The sequence below is a fragment of the Helianthus annuus genome, chromosome 11 (assembly GCF_002127325.2).
Source record: "Helianthus annuus cultivar XRQ/B chromosome 11, HanXRQr2.0-SUNRISE, whole genome shotgun sequence".
NCBI classification, from domain to species: domain Eukaryota; kingdom Viridiplantae; phylum Streptophyta; class Magnoliopsida; order Asterales; family Asteraceae; genus Helianthus; species Helianthus annuus.
The window spans coordinates 61,264,400-61,284,071 of NC_035443.2; the positions used below are offsets into that span (position 1 = coordinate 61,264,400).

Below are 19,672 nucleotides of genomic sequence, written 5' to 3' on the forward strand. Positions count from 1 at the left end.
AAATTAAATATTTGAAAATATTTTGAAATCACTCAAAAAACCAATTATCATCATTTTCCTTCGTTTTCTAATATTTTAAGTAAAACAATATATTTTGGATTTGGTGAAGCTTTTAAGTAATATGTAAGCATATTTAAAAAAATTAATAACCAATTTCATATTTAATTAATTTGGTTAATTCGGTTATTGATATAATAACTATACATAAGTGCATTCAGGGATATCTTGGGTTGTTGAATGTCTTGCAACATAATCTCAGTAAGATCAACTTGATCTTCTTCTTTAACCTCCACTAACTCAATGGAGAACAACTGCTTATTTTTCCACACATGTCCTGGCACATATTTTTTCACTATACCCAAAACATTCACCCTTGGTTCTTTTATCTTCAATCTCTTTATGTGTTAGTCTTCTAGAGTTTAAGGGTTTAGGTTTAGCAAAACTAGGAGCAGGTAACAAGGGTAGATTATGTCCAACTTCTTATGTGGGAAAAAATAAGACAGGTGGAACTTGTAAACTATAAGTGTAGTTGTTACGGTTGTTCATTTATTTATTATCATCGTTTGCATCAATATGAAAGAATAAATAATTTTGTTGTTCATTTATTTATTATCATGGTAATTTGCATCAAGTACAATATGAAAGAATAAAGAATTTTCAAGACTGGAAATATTTACTAGAAGGTGATGATGAATTGCATTCAAACCAAAATCCCAACTAGGCTTAGAGGAATCTGGAGCGTGTGCATTCAGCAGGAAGACCGTTAGTAAAGCGTCTGCGGTCATTGCAGTAGTTGTAGATCATGTGCTTGTTCTGCACCCACCTAATCCTGTTTCGGCCAGCTGCATCGACTCCTTGAGTTCTCCATGCCTGGTTGTCATTTACAGAGCTTGTCGACCTTGAGTTAGGACCAACTTTATCGGCATTGGCATTGAATTTCCTGTAGTAAGCGGTGAAAGGTGCGTTTTTCCAGTCAGTTTTCACACGCCCACCCTGGGTTGCCCAGTCATCTGCATTCCACAGGCTGGCGTACACTCTCATCGGTTGGCTCTTGGGAAAGGGAACTCCAGCAGCCTCATGGTTGTTAAACACCCTCACTGGTATGTTATCAATCAAGAAACTGTAGTAAAATGTAGTTGAAGATCAGTACATGTCAGTAGTACGGGTAACTTGTGTGCATAGATCGAATGTGAGATGGACTTACATGATTCTTTGTGCGTTCCATACAATAGTGTAGGTGTGGAAGGCGGCAGTTGGGTCGAACCATAGGTGAAACTGTTGTTCCTTATCTCCTTTCCCTTGCGAGTATACGTTGGTGTGGATTGTGTAAGGGCTTCCTGTGGTGTTGCCCAAGAACTCAAAGTCTATCTCATCATGCCCTGCGCCTTGTGACGATAACTGGTGTACAAAGTCAGTCATGCTTTTTGTTAGGGACTTGGTAACTATGATATAATGTCAAGATACAAATTTTGAAATCATGAGGGCATGGACTACTTACATAGAAGGTGGTGACTGTACCAGCAGAGTTTCCAGGTACTAGTTTGAGTTGCATGTCGAACCTTCCAAAGAGGTACTCGTGCTTGGACTGGAAACCCGACCCGGAGTACTGATCGAGTGAAAGGGAGAGATCCTGACCGCCATTGGAAATTTTAGCACGTTCGCCTCCAAAAGTGATGTCCATTTCGTCATAAAAACTTCCTGCCGATGCAGCTACAATCAGACATGAAATTGCTAGAGCAACTGCACAAGTATTATGGCTTGAATGTCCCATTATTCTTCTCAACCGAACTAGTGTGTATGTATGTGTGTGAAAGATAGAGAGAGGAAGAGATGTGATGGGTTTATGTTTAATTTCAGTGATGGTTTATATATATATATATATATATATATATATATATATATATATAGGTGTGGCTACATGATCACAAGTTTGCCGTAGGAACCATCCTGGTTGGTAGACAAGAGGTGACTCCACCGAAAAATGATTAAAAGACACCCATTTACGCGTGCCAACTCATGGAGAACAATTATTGCTTGTGTTTCTCGACACACACATATTTATGTGAAACTTCCTTCCACTATTCCATTGAAAATATTTTCAGTCATAACATTAATGGTTAGTGTTCCAAATGGAAGGTTTTACTTATTTTTTCTGAGGTTACTAGAGGGTAGGCCCGTACGATGCACGGCATGACCAACAGTTAGCGTCCTTCATTTTGTTGTGCGTTTGGGGAAAATGTTTATGTATGGATAAAAGATAATTAGTCAAAAGACAATGTAAGAGAAGCCATACAAAACGTGATAAGAGCTTGTACCATAAGCCGGCCACACAAAATTTAAGGCGTGCATAGCACAGGAAACTTTGTTGCGTAATCAGTTTAAGAACAAACATGTATGCCAAGTCTAAAAACATACATTACAGGAAAAAAACTTAAAGGAGTTCATAAAGCTTCCGGTTTTATTCAATAATTCACGAAATCTTCTGCCGCTAATGCATGGCCATGTAGTCGGCGTTCCCCTTAGTAGTTTCTTGTCTACAACAGGTTTAAGGAAGTAAACATAAGCAACGGGTATGAGCTAGTCAAATCAAATATCTATATGCTTATAGGCAAAATATATACCTTTCACCTGGAGCGCTACCCACAGAAGTAGGGCTGGGAAATAAAAAAAGGAAATGTTAGGCAGAACTTTAACTTGGATGATGTATATATTAGTAGCTCATATGCCATTATTTTTATTTTGTACAAAAAATTTGATAGAATGTAACTTTGTTCAAGTAGTGACACAACACAAATGGATATGATGTGTAAAACATATATGCTTATAGGCTAAATACATACCTTTCACCTGGAGCGCTACTGTAATACTCGAAATTTTTTATTACAAATTCTTACTTATATTAAATAAACAACTTGTTAATAATTAAATACTAAGTTTTGTTATAAGTATTTTATATATTTTAACACTTTATCGTATAACCTTTACTTTCAAAAATAAATAAATAACGATAATGATACTAATTATTTTTACTATATTTAAGTTAAATTTTGGGTATAGCAAAACTATCGAGACTTATATATGTTGCATAAAATAAATAATTACTTACAAATATCATATTTTTAAAATAAATTGTGAAACGTATATGAGAATTGAATGTCTTAATTATAATTTGTAAGTTTACTAAGAATTATTATTTTAGAGATAAACATGAATTTATCATTCCTTGAAACGTGGAGGTGATATATGAAAGAAAGAATGAGTCATGGAATTAAAACTTACCACCTGTCAACTAATATACCTTGTTCACCAAGGAAATCAAGTATAAAATAGAGATATTAGCTTTAACTCTGTATACCCTAAAAACCTATTTTTCCATTTCAATATTTCTTTTATCTTTCCTACTAAAACAAATAAACAATATCAACATCCGAGTCTCTATTGAAGAAAATGATGAAGGTAATTTGCATGATTTAGTTTTGGTTCATCCATTTATTATTTTATGATAAGGCAAAAGAAAGTTATAAAAAAAATACAAAGAATTGTAAGTAAACATCGCTAATTTAAAATTTTCTTATAGTTGAATATTAAATTCATTTTAAGATATATACATATAAATAGGATCTAAATTATTTAGATTGATCATAATAAAGAAAAAAAAAGGCACCGACAACTTTACTATGATATTATTATTGAGTATTAATAAATGTATAATATAATTCTTTTATGATATAGTAATAATTATGAATTAAGTGAATAAGATTGATATTGCCAAAATTAGAAGTTATCGGTTAAGATTTTACAATACATATTATTATATTTTAGAACTTATTTAAATTATTATATAATATGTAAACATAGTATATTTTTATTATAGTTAAACATGAATTTTGAAACCTTTGTAAACAAACTAACGAATGCACCAAACAGAATTATCATGATTTGAAAATAAGATAATAGCGATGTTATATTGTAGGATTCCGTGATCGTTTTGACGCAATCTAATATCCTAGCTTTGTGTTCATCGCTTAAGGTACGGACCCCTCCTCATATATGTGTACGGATTTAGATTCCCACTACCTCGTAGTTGGAAATTTAGATTTGTTACTGTATGCTTTGGTGATCTTCAAGATTTTCTGCTATTATATTTAAATATATAGTTATATTGTTTTAGCAAATATTGATTATGATGCATTGAACTACTGATTGTGTCGCACCGAATGGTGACGCGCTGAAAAACTGAATGTGAACTACTGAATGTGATTATGTGACGCACTGAATGTGAACTGACTACGCATTGAACTACTGAATGTGACGCACTGAAGGTGACTAACTGAATGTGTTATATATATTGTTTGATAGATATTATTAAGAAAATATATCTTGTGTTGTTGTTGTCCCACTGAGTAAACCCCGTTTACTCAGGCGTACGTTTGCCTTCTTATGTACGTTAGGTTGCAAGGATTGTCTGGAAGACTTGGATGGATGGTTCGAGGGAATAAAGACGCACATGGGTTTTCATAAGATTTTAAAATGTTTTGATCATTATTTTTGACTTATTTGAAATAATATAAAGTTTTACTATTTATGGATTGAAGTTTTGACCTCTGATGTACTGTATAAGTGACACGTCAGCCCGAGCCGGGTTGGGGTGTTACAGTTATGGTATCAGAGCTCAGGCTCTTTCCTGTCGATTTCTTTTTAAACAAAACCTGTCCGGTAAAGGGTAGAAGTTGATTTAGTACTCCTAATCTTCCGCCAAAGCATTAGGTTAGTCCATATATATATTTTTCTAAGCCATCGTTAATGGTTAATGGTTTGATCTGAAGTTTAGCTAAATTATGTTTTCTCCTTAAAAATGAAATATAAGACTATGTTAATAAAATTATGTAATAGTCGTCTTTATGTTAAAATTCTTGTTTTCGAGGACGAAATTATTTTTTTAGAGGGGTAGAATTGTAATACTCGAAATTTCTTATTACAAATTTTTACTTATATTAAATAAACAACTTGTTAATAATTAAATACTAAGTTTTGTTATAAGTATTTTATATATTTTAACACTTTATCGTATAACCTTTACTTTCAAAAATAAATAAATAAATAAATAACGATAATGATACTAATTATTTTTACTATATTTAAGTTAAATTTTGGGTATAGCATGTGACATCTGTGCTTGTAATCATTGTAAACAATTCAGTTATCAATGAAATAAAGTTATTTGATCCCAATCTTTGTTTGTTGATGTTTGATGTTTTTCATGTTTTGACTTTTATTCGATTTCAAACTCTATATCGCTTTCTGGAGAGTTATACGCAAACTAGTGCGTAAACGCAATCAGTTTAACCCAACAAATACTCTGGAACATCAATTTATGCTTAACATACCTTAAATAACCTTTACATAACTTAGAAATATGTTTTGAAGGCTTTGGTATGGCAAAATCAAGTTTATTCGCTTACAGGGACTAAAATTGACAAACTGCGAAAGTATGCCAATCTGAACTATAATGAACATTCCGGAGGCATGCCCATAAGTTAAACACACCCTAAATATCCTTTACATAGCTTAGAAATAGGCTTTGATGGGTTCAGTGTGCTAAAACAAACTTTATGCTTATTCAGGGATTAAAAGCGTCAAAAAGTGCATAAGTTTGCATTTTCGCGCATATCTTACGTTCTGAATACATCCGGACATCCAAAAATTTATGTAATCATTAAAATATTATGTTTTAGTGATTGTCTTGTGAAAAATCCATTCGTCGCGCAATTTGGACCGTTTTTGCGTCCGTTACGACTTCCGTCGTAACTAACCGAACAACGCAATCGTACCGCCAAACAAACCGACATCTGGCATATTTTTAAGCATATTTCATGTTCCCTATGCTTTAACATCCTTATAAAGCTTAGAAATGGGTTTGACGGGTGTTAGAAGTACCAAAACACGACTATACGAGCACAGGGACCAAAATTGCCAAAATGCAAAATCTGTTGGTCTGCAGGGTCCTTACGGACCGTATGGGGTTGCTTACAGTCCGTAAGCCATGCCCAGATCAGCAGAATTGCTTTCCAGCCATTTCCAGCTCTTACCCACCCTTGCACATGGTTTTGTTGAGTCTATGGGCTGGTTTAGGGGCTCCCCTGGTTTTTTAAAACTATGGTCATGAGGTGTACGGCTAGGATTGAATCTCGGATAACGAGGAACGATCTTAACGGTTCTACTACACCTATAAATATCCCCCCCCATGCCTTGCCCATTTTCCTCACTTGAATTCTGAGATTTTCTCTAAGTTGGAGTGAATAACACTTCATACCTGAGAAATACTTGGAATTCAATCTTGCGAGGACCTTCTGTAAGTATTCTTTCGCGTTTATCGTTCGTTTTAGCTTCAAAGTCAAACTGCGTTTGACTTTCTGCATTGACCAGTTTATGGTCAACGCGAAGTTCGTTTGAACTTCATAACGTGAGCGTAATCACGATGGTTATAGTCCCTAGTGACTATACCTACTGATTACCACGTTATCTAGGCTCAGTGACGAGTCGTCGTTTCGGCCAAAATGAATTTTCTCGCGTATTTTGTAACCAAACTACTCTAGGGTGTTAAAACCGTTTGTTTTAATACCAAACCTGTTTTCTAACTTTACTAAACATGTTCTAGGATGTTTAGCTCGTCGCTTTTAGTTTTGTGCTTGTCTAGGGTCGTAAGGGTAAGCGATCTAAACAATCGCTTATGCTTACGAACCCGACCCAATTGGTCGATCTTTAGGATTCGACCAAACACATTGGGTGACCATAGTGTATAGGGAATAACCTTCCGAGGTTATATCTATTGGTCACGTCGTTTAAATAATTGTATGATAGGTAATGTATGTGCCTTGGGTAAATTACCAAAATACCCTTTTTACGCTAAAATTCATTTTAAACCTATGCAACATAATTTTTGGTATCTAAACTGATTTAGCAACAATATTAAGCATGTTAAGGCATATCTTGCTTGTCATAGGACTAGTTAGGCATTCCGAACGCGTTTTACGCGAACGACGCGTTAAAGTGGCATAAGCTACCTAAACGAGTCGTGACGGGTCAAAAGCACTTAGGATAGGTTTTGTTTTAGTATATAGGCTTTGTTAAACCATATTACATAAGTTCCCACACTTATTTGGTTTGCAAACCCTCGTACTACCCGACCCTCCGATAGGTCCGTTTATTAATGTAGATACCTATATTAGGTGTCGTTTGAATCCGTGATCTTCTAGCCTTGCTTGGTGGATATCTAAAGTCTATTGAGCAATCTCAAGTGAGTACATAGTCCCCTCTTTTACTGTTTTCCAAACATTTTAAGGTGAAACACATGTGCCTACTTGTTACTTTCGTGCTTTCTTGTTTTCACATCATATGCTTGCTATGTTCTTAGTACACTTATAGTACATGATTTCATTACATTGTTTTGCTATGTATGTTGACTGAGCATGCTAGCACATTGATTTACGTTACGTTGCTTTGCTACATATGTTTACTTGGCATATTAGCACATTGTTTTACATTACATTTTCTGCTATGTATGTTGACTGAGCATACTAGCACATTGATTTACATGACTTTTCTGCTTTGTATGTTAACTTAGCATACTTAGTACATTGTTTTCATATAACATGTTTACATTTGGTATGACATTTGGTTTGCATAAACGGGACTTATATACATTCATTAACATTAGCTACGCCGCTCGGTAGTAAGTAATGGTACCATAGGACTTGACAAATCTCGTTCCTGACATCCTGGGTTGGTTTGGATGAAAGGAATGACTGAATCCGAAAACATTTCTTTTGATAACCTTTACTTAAGGTTATCCGTCTGTCTCAAGGCTTGAATGTATGCGTTAACTTACCACATAAATATTTGTATCATTTAAAACATGCTTTTACTTTGCAAAACATAACTTTTTGATATACTCAAAATACTTTGTTTTGTACATTTTTACATTTGGTTTAAGTGAATACATATCTACTTAACATACATGACATTTGTTACATATACATGACTACGTTTTGGGACTTTTTAAACATATGACAATGGTTTAGACAAGAACATTTGATGGTTGGTTTAAACATGGACTTTGTACATTGGTGGTTTGTTTAATGACTTAAGTAACGATATGTGTGTAGTATGATACAAGCATGGTGGATACGCCGCTGGTACTTCCTATATATAAGTGCTTGTATTGTATTACATGTCATAGCGTTATTTAAATCATTCAATTTGGACTTGTACATTTTACACAAATAACATATTATTCACAAGACTTTGTTTTACAAAACAGTTTATTTTTATACAACTTATTCTCACTTGGTTATTCATTTAACCATACTTTGTTCTTTATTTATACATATCATCTGATATTATCGCTTTTCAAATGATTTACAAAACAAAATATTTTACAAGGTTCATGACTAACTTTTATTAAACATCTTTTCTTAAACTTAAGTCATGAATCCTATTTCCACAAAACCTATGTATCTCACAGGCATTTTTATGCTGACGTACCTATTTTCACATGTGTTTCAGGAGCTAATGCATAGGACGATCGTGACACGCTAGGGTGGACTCGGGCCTTAGTGACATAAAACAGAGCTAGACTTAGTTTAATTACGTTATGTACTCTTTATTTCAGTAGTTTTAAGACAATGTAGCATATAGGTTCTTGTTTTGAACAATGTATTCCACCCTTGGGTGATGAATAAAATATTATTTTAATTACCATGGTTGTGGAACAATAATTCTGTTACAACACTCCCCGACGTTTCCGCCACGATTTGATGTTTTACGTGGTCGGGGTGTGACAGAAGAGTTGGTATCAGAGCCAATGGTTATAGGGAATTAGGTTATTAGTAATGCTTTGACCTAGACTATAACCTTTCTAGGACCCCAACACAAGTTGTCTTATGTTTAGATTTTAAAACATGCACTTCACCTATCCTTAGGTGATCACCAAAACAAGAACCCAGTTTTCTAAAACGATTTTTGAAAAACAATCCTCTGTTTTCAAATGATTTATTATATGGTTTTGAACCCTTTTGATTTTTTCAAATGAATTTTGGGATTTTATCATTTGTTTTTAAATGACTCTTTTGGCCTTGTGCCTTCCAAGTTTTCAAAATCTCGTCAAAGTTTTGGGTTCTAAATAGTGTGAACACGTGAAACTGGAAGGGAGAATGCCTGTACCCTGGGTTTTCTGTCTAAGGCTAGAGTGTTCGTACAAATCCACATAATCGGACCAGTCACTCTTACCTGGGAACTCCTGGGGTGAGTGTTCACTTATAGGCGAGCATGTCTTCGCTAAGCATTGTTTATGGACCCATTTACTTTGATTAGTCACTGTGTGTCATTTGTTTGCTTTGTGATACGGACGAATGACCACCATCCTTGCTTTGTTGATTTTGTTTCGTCTCGTTCTTTTCATCTAATCATCTCACTCGTTTCCTCTCATGTTTTCCTCTTTTTAGCATGCCTCCTCGACGCGACAATCAGATACCTAATGCCGAACTGGCAGAAATCATCGCACAGCATATGGCTGCGGCGTTCCCGAATCTTATTGCTCAGTTGAACCAAGCCAACATCAATCAGAACGCTCCTTGTAACTTCAAGAGCTTCAATTCGGCTAAACCACTCAAGTTCAGTGGTACTGAGGGGGCAACTGGGCTCCTTCAATGGTTTGAGAGCATTGAGAATACTTTTCGTCATGTTCAGTGTCCTGATAATCGCAAAGTCGAGTTTGCTTCTAGTGTTTTTCAAAAGGGGGCGTTGACATGGTGGAACAGGGTTATGAGAGATCGTGGTGCTGAAGTTGCTTTAGCACAAACAGGGGCTGAGTTGAGGACTCTCATGATGAGTGAGTTTTGTCCTCGTCATGAACTACGAGTGCTGGAAAGGGAGTTTGACGATCTAAAGTAGTTTAGTGGCGAGCACCGGGCATATACTGATAGGTACGAAGAGTTGAGTTTGTTATGCCCAACGATGGTTACCCCACTTGTTAAGGCTATCGAAAGTCACATCGATGGTCTACCTGACTCAGTGCAAGACATAGTTACTGGTAGTAAACCTACCACTGTTCGTCAGGCAATCGAACTATCTGCGACGTTGACTGAGTCACAGATTCGAAAGGGTAAGTTGCATAGAAAGGGTGACAAGAAGGGTAAGAAGCATGAGTCTGACAAGAAGGATAGCAAGAAAGGTAAAAACAAGAAGGAGAGTGATGCGGGTTCTTCGAAGGGGTCTAGGAAGCGGAAGGCTTCCCAAAATTTTGTCGTTACTGCACAGACGAATCAGCCTGCACAACAACCTGCCAAGATGCCTTATCTTGGCAACGCACCTTTGTGCAACAGGTGTAACAGCCATCACCAGCCACATCTTCAGTGTCGTCAATGCACTAACTGCGGAAGACCTGGTCATCTTGCTGCCACCTACGGCATTCCTGCTAATTTGAATCGGGCAGCTCAGAACCCGGCTCACCAAGTTGCTCAGCCTCTTGCTCAGCAACAAGGTCAAGCAGCACGACCTCACTTCCCACCAGGTTCTTGTTACAACTGTGGAGATCTGACCCACTACCGTAATCAGTGTCCAAGGTTGATAAATGCAAACCCAGTTCAAGCTCAGGCTCGTGGACGAGCTTTTAACATGAATGCTGTTGAGGCGCAAGCAGACAACGAAGTGGTGAACGGTACATTCTTTGTTAATATTCAACCTGCGTCTGTTCTTTTTGATTCAGGGGCCGATAAGAGTTTTGTGTCGTTATCTTTTGAGCCCTTGCTTCGCGTGTCTAGAACGAAACTAGGTAAGCCTCTGACAGTTGAAGTTGCGAGTGGTAAACCCGTTGTTCTTGATTCTGTTCTTCGCAACTGCCAGTTGAACCTAAACGACCATCTTTTTCCTATTGACCTCACGCCTATGCAACTTGGAAGCTTCGACATTATTGTGGGCATGGATTGGTTAGCCAAGAATCGCGCCGAGGTAGTGTGTTTTGAGAAGATCGTTCGTGTGCCGCTTTCGTCAGGTGAGATACTACAGGTTCGTGGTGAGAAACCTGCTAGTAGCCTCAAGCTTATGTCTTGTTTTCAAGCTCGGAAGTATCTGCGAAAGAACTATGTGGCCTTCTTGGCACATGTTACAGCAGATAGAGGCAAAGGTAAGACTATGCAAGATATTCCTGTTGTTCGGGATTATCCGGAGCTGTTTCCTGAAGAGTTACCTGGTCTACCTCCAGCACGCCAAGTCGAGTTCCGTATTGATCTTGTACCTGGTGCAAATCCTATTGCCAGGGCTCCATATCGTCTTGCACCGTCTGAGATGCAAGAGTTGTCTAAGCAGCTTCAAGAGCTTTCTGACAAAGGCTTTATCCGTCCTAGCTTTTCACCTTGGGGTGCTCCCATTCTTTTTGTCAAGAAGAAGGATGGATCCTTCAGAATGTGCATCGATTATCGTGAGCTGAATAAGCTTACCATCAAGAATCGATATCCCCTACCTCGCATTGATGATCTCTTTGACCAGTTACAGGGTGCTACTTGCTTTTCGAAGATTGATCTTCGTTCTGGGTATCATCAACTTCGTGTGCATGAAGAGGATATTCCCAAGACAGCATTTCGCACTCGTTATGGGCATTATGAGTTCACAGTCATGCCTTTCGGTTTGACCAATGCTCCTGCTGTTTTCATGGACTTGATGAATAGGGTCTGCAAGCCTTATTTAGATAAGTTCATCATCGTTTTTATCGAGGATATCTTGATTTATTCTAAGACGCGAGCTGATCATGAGCACCATCTTCGTCTTACTCTGGAACTCCTAAAGAAAGAGCAACTTTTTGCCAAGTTCTCCAAGTGTGAATTTTGGCTTAAGGAAGTTCAATTTTTGGGACATAATGTCAACGAACAAGGTATTCATGTAGATCCCTCCAAGATCAGTGCGATTAAGGATTGGGATACGCCTACTACTCCTACTGAGGTTCGTTCTTTTCTTGGTCTTGCGGGTTATTACCGCCGCTTCATCGAGAACTTCTCAAAGATTGCAGTTCCTCTAACTGCTCTAACTCAGAAGAACGAACCCTTTGAATGGGGTTTTAAGCAAGAGGAAGCATTTCAGACCTTGAAGCAGAAGCTTTGTAATGCACCTATTCTGACTTTGCCTAAGGGCAATGATGATTTTGTTGTTTACTGTGATGCATCGAAATTGGGTCTTGGCTGTGTTCTGATGCAAAGGAACAAAGTCATAGCCTATGCATCAAGGCAGTTGAAGGTACATGAGAGAAACTACACCACTCATGATCTTGAGTTAGGTGCAGTTGTCTTCGCTCTCAAAATCTGGAGACATTATTTGTACGGTACAAAATGCGTGGTTTTCACTGACCACAAAAGTCTTCAGCACATCTTCAATCAGAAAGAACTCAACATGAGGCAAAGACGTTGGGTCGAACTCCTAAACGACTATGATTGCGAAATTCGCTACCATCCTGGTAAAGCAAATGTTGTGGCTGACGCATTAAGTCGTAAGGAACGTACTGTGCTTCATTGTGTTCGTGTTCAATCTACTATTCAAGCTCGATCTGATATCCAAGCACGCATTACTCAGGCTCAACATGCTTGTGTTTCACAAGACTTGATAGGTAAGGAATTAACCTATCACATTAAGCCTGATCTTGTGCTGAAGGAAGATGGATCGTATTATTTCATGGACCGTTTGTGGGTCCCAAGCCAAGATGATCTTCGCACTTTGCTTATGGATGAGGCCCATAAGTCTCATTATTCTATTCATCCTGGCTCAAATAAAATGTATAAGGATCTTCGTACTCAGTATTGGTGGCCTGGTATAAAGAAAGACATTGCCTTGTACGTTTCAAAATGCCTTACTTGTCTCAAGGTTAAGGCTGAACACCAGCATCCTTATGGTCTTCTGGAGCAACCAGAGATTCCAGTTTGGAAATGGGAAAGCATTGCTATGGATCTCATTACCAAACTTCCGCGCACTAAGAAAGGTCATGATGCCATTTGGGTAGTTGTTGATCGTCTTACTAAGTCAGCGCATTTCTTGCCAATCCGTGAGGATTTTTCTGCTGAAAGACTGACCAAAATCTACGTGGATGAAATTGTATCTCGACATGGTGTTCCTTTGAACATTATTTCTGATAGAGATGCTCGCTTCTCTTCTCGATTTTGGAGAACCATGCAAGCTGCTATGGGGACCCAACTCAATCTGAGCACCGCTTATCATCCACAAACAGATGGCCAAACTGAAAGAATAATCCAGACTTTGGAGGATATGCTTAGAGCTTGTGTGATCGATTTTGGTGGTAGTTGGGATTCACATCTTCCACTGATTGAATTCTCCTACAACAACAGTTATCACTCCAGCATCAACATGGCTCCTTTCGAGGCTCTCTATGGTCGAAAATGTCGTTCACCAGTCTGCTGGAATGAAATAGGTGAGGCTCAGCTTACTGGACCTGACCTCATTCTAAAGACGACTGACAAGATTAAGAAAGTTTGTGATAACTTACAGACAGCTCGAAGCCGTCAAAAGAGTTACACGGACCGACGACGCAAGCCCTTGGAATTCCAGGTCGGTGATCGTGTATTACTTAAGGTCTCACCTTGGAAAGGTGTGATCAGATTTGGAAAGACATGAAAACTTGCACCTAGATACGTTGGACCATTCAAGATCGTCGAAAGAATCGGTAAGGTAGCCTACAGACTTGCATTACCTCCCGAACTTGGAAATGTTCATCCAACTTTCCACGTATCCAATCTCAAAAAGTGTCTAGCTGATGAGAACCTCCACATACCGCTTGACGAAATCCGTGTTGATAAAACACTTCATTTTGTTGAGAAACCTGTGGAAATTATGGATCGTGAAGTCAAATGGCTTAAACGCAAGCGCATTCCGTTGGTTAAAGTTCGCTGGGAATCTAAACGTGGACCTGAGTTTACTTGGGAACGTGAAGATCAAATGAAGGTGAAATATCCACATCTTTTCCCACAAGTTTCCTCTAAACAAATTTCGGGACGAAATTTCCGCAAGTAGTGGAGACTGTGACATCTGTGCTTGTAATCATTGTAAACAATTCAGTTATCAATGAAATAAAGTTATTTGATCCTAGTGTTTGTTTGTTGATGTTTGATGTTTTTCATGTTTTGACTTTTATTCGATTTCAAACTCTATATCGCTTTCTGGAGAGTTATACGCAAACTAGTGCGTAAACGCAATCAGTTTAACCCAACAAATACTCCGGAACATCAATTTATGCTTAACATACCTTAAATAACCTTTACATAACTTAGAAATAAGTTTTGAAGGCTTTGGTATGGCAAAATCAAGTTTATTCGCTTACAGGGACTAAAATTGACAAACTGCGAAAGTATGCCAATCTGAACTATAATGAACATTCCGGAGGCATGTCCATAAGTTAAACACACCCTAAATATCCTTTACATAGCTTAGAAATAGGCTTTGATGGGTTCGGTGTGCTAAAACAAACTTTATGCTCATTCAGGGACTAAAAGCGTCAAAAAGTGCATAAGTTTGCATTTTCGCGCATATCTTACGTTCTGAATACATCCGGACATCCAAAAATTTATGTAATCATTAAAATATTATGTTTTAGTGATTGTCTTGTGAAAAATCCATTCGTCGCGCAATTTGGACCGTTTTTGCGTCCGTTACGACTTCCGTCGTAACTAACCGAACAACGCAATCGTACCGCCAAACGAACCGACATCTGGCATATTTTTAAGCATATTTCATGTTCCCTATGCTTTAACATCCTTATAAAGCTTAGAAATGGGTTTGATGGGTGTTAGAAGTACCAAAACACGACTATACGAGCACAGGGACCAAAATTACCAAAATGCAAAATCTGTTGGTCTGCAGGGTCCTTACGGACCGTATGGGGTTGCTTACTGTCCGTAAGCCATGCCCAGATCAGCAGAATTGCTTTCCAGCCATTTCCAGCTGTTACCTACCCTTGCACATGGTTTTGTTGAGTCTATGGGCTGGTTTAGGGGCTCCCCTGGTTTTCTAAAACTATGGTCATGAGGTGTACGGCTAGGATTGAATCTCGGATAACGAGGAACGATCTTAACGGTTCTACTACACCTATTAATACCCCCCCATGCCTTGCCCATTTTCCTCACTTAAATTCTGTGATTTTCTCTAAGTTGGAGTGAATAACACTTCATACCTGAGAAATCCTTGGAATTCAATCTTGCGGGGACCTTCTGTAAGTATTCTTTCGCGTTTATCGTTCGTTTTAGCTTCAAATTCAAACTGCGTTTGACTTTCTGCATTGACCAGTTTATGGTCAACGCGAAGTTCGTTTGAACTTCATAACGTGAGCGTAATCACGATGGTTATAGTCACTAGTGACTATACCTACTGATTACCACGTTATCTAGGCTCAGTGACGAGTTGTAGTTTCGGCCAAAATGTATTTTCTCGCGTATTTTGTAACCAAACTACTCTAGGGTTTTAAAACCGTTTGTTTTAATACCAAACCTGTTTTCTAACTTTACTAAACATGTTCTAGGATGTTTAGCTCGTCGCTTTTAGTTTTGTGCTTGTCTAGGGTCGTAAGGGTAAGCGATCTAAACAATCGCTTATGCTTACGAGCCCGACCCAATTGGTCGATCTTTAGGATTCGACCAAACACATTGGGTGACCATAGTGTATAGGGAATAACCTTCCGAGGTTATACCTATTGGTCACGTCGTTTAAATAATTGTATGATAGGTAATGTATGTGCCTTAGGTAAATTACCAAAATACCCTTTTTACGCTAAAATTCATTTTAAACCTATGCAACATAATTTTTGGTATCTAAACTGATTTAGCAACAATATTAAGCATGTTAAGGCATATCTTGCTTGTCATAGGACTAGTTAGGCATTCCGAACGCGTTTTACGCGAACGACGCGCTAAAGTGGCATAAGCTACCTAAACGAGTCGTGACGGGTCAAAAGCACTTAGGATAGGTTTCGTTTTAGTATATAGGCTTTGTTAAACCATATTACATAAGTTCCCACACTTATTTGGTTTGCAAACCCTCGTACTACCCGACCCTCCGATAGGTCCGTTTATTAATGTAGATACCTATATTAGGTGCCGTTTGAATCCGTGATCTTCTAGCCTTGCTTGGTGGATATCTAAAGTCTATTGAGCAATCTCAAGTGAGTACATAGTCCCCTGTTTTACTGTTTTCCAAACATTTTAGGGTGAAACACATGTGCCTACTTGTTACTTTCGTGCTTTCTTGTTTTCACATCATATGCTTGCTATGTTCTTAGTACACTTATAGTACATGATTTCATTACACTGTCTTGCTATGTATGTTGACTGAGCATGCTAGCACATTGATTTACGTTACGTTGCTTTGCTACATATGTTTACTTGGCATATTAGTACATTGTTTTACATTACATTTTCTGCTATGTATGTTGACTGAGCATACTAGCACATTGATTTACATGACTTTTCTGCTTTGTATGTTAACTTAGCATACTTAGTACATTGTTTTCATATAACATGTTTACATTTGGTATGACATTTGGTTTGCATAAACGGGACTTATATACATTCATTAACATTAGCTACGCTGCTCGGTAGTAAGTAATGGTACCATAGGACTTGACAAATCCCGTTCCTGACATCCTGGGTTGGTTTGGATGAAAGGAATGACTATATCCGAAAACATTTCTTTTGATAACCTTTACTTAAGGTTATCCGTCTGTCTCAAGGCTTGAATGTATGCGTTAACTTACCACATAAATGTTTGTATCATTTAAAACATGCTTTTACTTTGCAAAACATAACTTTTTGATATACTCAAAATACTTTGTTTTGTACATTTTTACATTTGGTTTAAGTGAATACATATCTACTTAACATACATGACATTTGTTACATATACATGACTACGTTTTGGGACTTTTTAAACATATGACAATGGTTTAGACAAGAACATTTGATGGTTGGTTTAAACATGGACTTTGTACATTGGTGGTTTGTTTAATGACTTAAGTAACGATATGTGTGTAGTATGATACAAGCATGGTGGATACGCCGCTGGTACTTCCTATATATAAGTGCTTGTATTGTATTACATGTCATAGCGTTATTTAAATCATTCAATTTGGACTTGTACATTTTACACAAATAACATATTATTCACAAGACTTTGTTTTACAAAACAGTTTATTTTTATACAACTTATTCTCACTTGGTTATTCATTTAACCATACTTTGTTCTTTATTTATACATATCATCTGATATTATCGCTTTTCAAATGATTTACAAAACAAAATATTTTACAAGGTTCATGACTAACTTTTATTAAACATCTTTTCTTAAACTTAAGTCATGAATCCTATTTCCACAAAACCTATGTATCTCACAGGCATTTTTATGCTGACGTACCTATTTTCACATGTGTTTCAGGAGCTAATGCATATGACGATCGTGACACGCTAGGGTGGACTCGGGCCTTAGTGACATAAAACAGAGCTAGACTTAGTTTAATTACGTTATGTACTCTTTATTTCAGTAGTTTTAAGACAATGTAGCATGTAGGTTCTTGTTTTGAACAATGTATTCCACCCTTGGGTGATGAATAAAATATTATTTTAATTACCATGGTTGTGGAACAATAATTCTGTTACAACACTCCCCGACGTTTCCGCCACGATTTGATGTTTTACGTGGTCGGGGTGTGACATAGCAAAACTATCGAGACTTATATATGTTGCATAAAATAAATAATTACTTACAAATATCATATTTTTAAAATAAATTGTTAAACGTATATGAGAATTGAATATCTTTATTATAATTTGTAAGTTTACTAAGAATTATTATTTTAGAGATAAACATGAATTTATCATTCCTTGAAACGTGGAGGTGATATATGAAAGAAAGAATGAGTCATGGAATTAAAACTTACCACCTGTCAACTAATATACCTTGTTCACCAAAGAAATCAAGTATAAAATAGAGATATTAGCTTTAACTCTGTATACCCTAAAAACCTATTTTTCCATTTCAATATTTCTTTTATCTTTCCTACTAAAACAAATAAACAATATCAACATCCGAGTCTCTATTGAAGAAAATGATGAAGGTAATTTGCATGATTTAGTTTTGGTTCATCCATTTATTATTTTATGATAAGGCAAAAGAAAGTTATAAAAAAAATACAAAGAATTGTAAGTAAACATCGCTAATTTAAAATTTTCTTATAGTTTAATATTAAATTCATTTTAAGATATATATACATATAAATAGGATCTAAATTATTTAGATTGATCATAATAAAGAAAAAAAAAGGCATATTTTTTTTTGAACGGTGCATTCCTCTTTGACGATGCCCATCCAGAATGGCTTCACATTCCGGCTGGGCAGTCATAAAAAAAAGGCATATTATTATTGAGTATTAATAAATGTATAATATAATTCTTTTATGATATAGTAATAATTATGAATTAAGTGAATAAGATTGATATTGCCAAAATTAGAAGTTATCGGTTAAGATTTTACAATACATATTATTATATTTTAGAACTTATTTAAATTATTATATAATATGTAAACATAGTATATTTTTATTATAGTTAAACATGAATTTTGAAACCTTTGTAAACAAACTAACGAATGCACCAAACAGAATTATCATGATTTGAAAATAAGATAATAACGATGTTATATTGTAGGATTCCGTGATCGTTTTGATGCAATCTAATATCTTAGCTTTGTGTTCATCGCTTAAGGTACGGACCCCTCCTCATATATGTGTACGGATTTAGATTTCCACTACCTCGTAGTTGGAAATTTAGATTTGTTACTGTATGCTTTGGTGATCTTCAAGATTTTCTGCTATTATATTTAAATATATAGTTATATTGTTTTAGCAAATACTGATTATGATGCATTGAACTACTGATTGTGTCGCACCGAAAGGTGACGCGCTGAAAAACTGAATGTGAACTACTGAATGTGATTATGTGACGCACTGAATGTGAACTGACTACGCATTGAACTACTGAATGTGACGCACTGAAGGTGACTAACTGAATGTGTTATATATATTGTTTGATAGATATTATTAAGAAAATATATTTTGCGTTGTTGTTGTCCTGTAACATCCGTAAAAATGGGTTCCCGAAATCCGACCCGTTTTGAAATTCGAATCCTAATCTTGAACCAACGAAATTTTTCGCAAAATGAATAATGGTCGAAAGATTTTTATCCTAATTTAATTCGTTATAATCATGGTTATTTATATATTTATTTGTTTAAATAATTAAACTAATTAAATTTACAATTAGTTGGTAATTCTTGTCAACCGCCAAAAAAAAATAAAGAAAATAAACTTGTAGCTATGGGTTTTGAACCTATTTATTAAACACATTGGTTAAATATACAAACAGCTGTCTTTCTTTTTTTTTCAATTTGCCGCCAAACAGGTTGCCAGCGAGATTATGTCTGTCCATTTCCTTTTTCATTCATTACTGATTTGTTCGGCATTAAGACACGACTTCTGCGTTTCCCTTTTTCTTCCTTTCCTAACTTCTTGAGGATAGAAAACAACAATCATTTTCCCTATCCTTCTTCCTGATTACTCTCGATGAATCATGGTGAT

At 36.5% G+C, this 19,672-nt stretch overlaps 1 protein-coding gene and 2 long non-coding RNA genes across 3 annotated transcripts; 2 read left to right on the plus strand and 1 right to left on the minus strand.

The window, feature by feature from the left end:
* Window positions 1-603: 603 nt before the first annotated feature.
* On the minus strand, window positions 604-1,784 carry LOC110920448 (xyloglucan endotransglucosylase/hydrolase protein 15). The gene is made up of 3 exons (XM_022164670.2): window positions 1,499-1,784; window positions 1,205-1,398; window positions 604-1,120 (listed from the first exon to the last, which is right to left on the minus strand). The coding sequence occupies exons 1-3, from the start codon at window positions 1,769-1,771 to the stop codon at window positions 724-726; spliced, it is 864 nt and encodes a 287-aa protein (XP_022020362.1). The 5' UTR covers window positions 1,772-1,784; the 3' UTR covers window positions 604-723.
* Window positions 1,785-3,369: 1,585 nt separating this feature from the next.
* LOC110920449 lies at window positions 3,370-4,830 on the plus strand. The gene is made up of 3 exons (XR_002581694.2): window positions 3,370-3,456; window positions 3,974-4,030; window positions 4,452-4,830. It is a non-coding gene; the product is annotated as an uncharacterized LOC110920449 (long non-coding RNA).
* Window positions 4,831-18,049: 13,219 nt separating this feature from the next.
* Window positions 18,050-18,803, plus strand: LOC110920446. The gene is made up of 2 exons (XR_002581693.2): window positions 18,050-18,154; window positions 18,744-18,803. It is a non-coding gene; the product is annotated as an uncharacterized LOC110920446 (long non-coding RNA).
* Window positions 18,804-19,672: the final 869 nt, after the last annotated feature.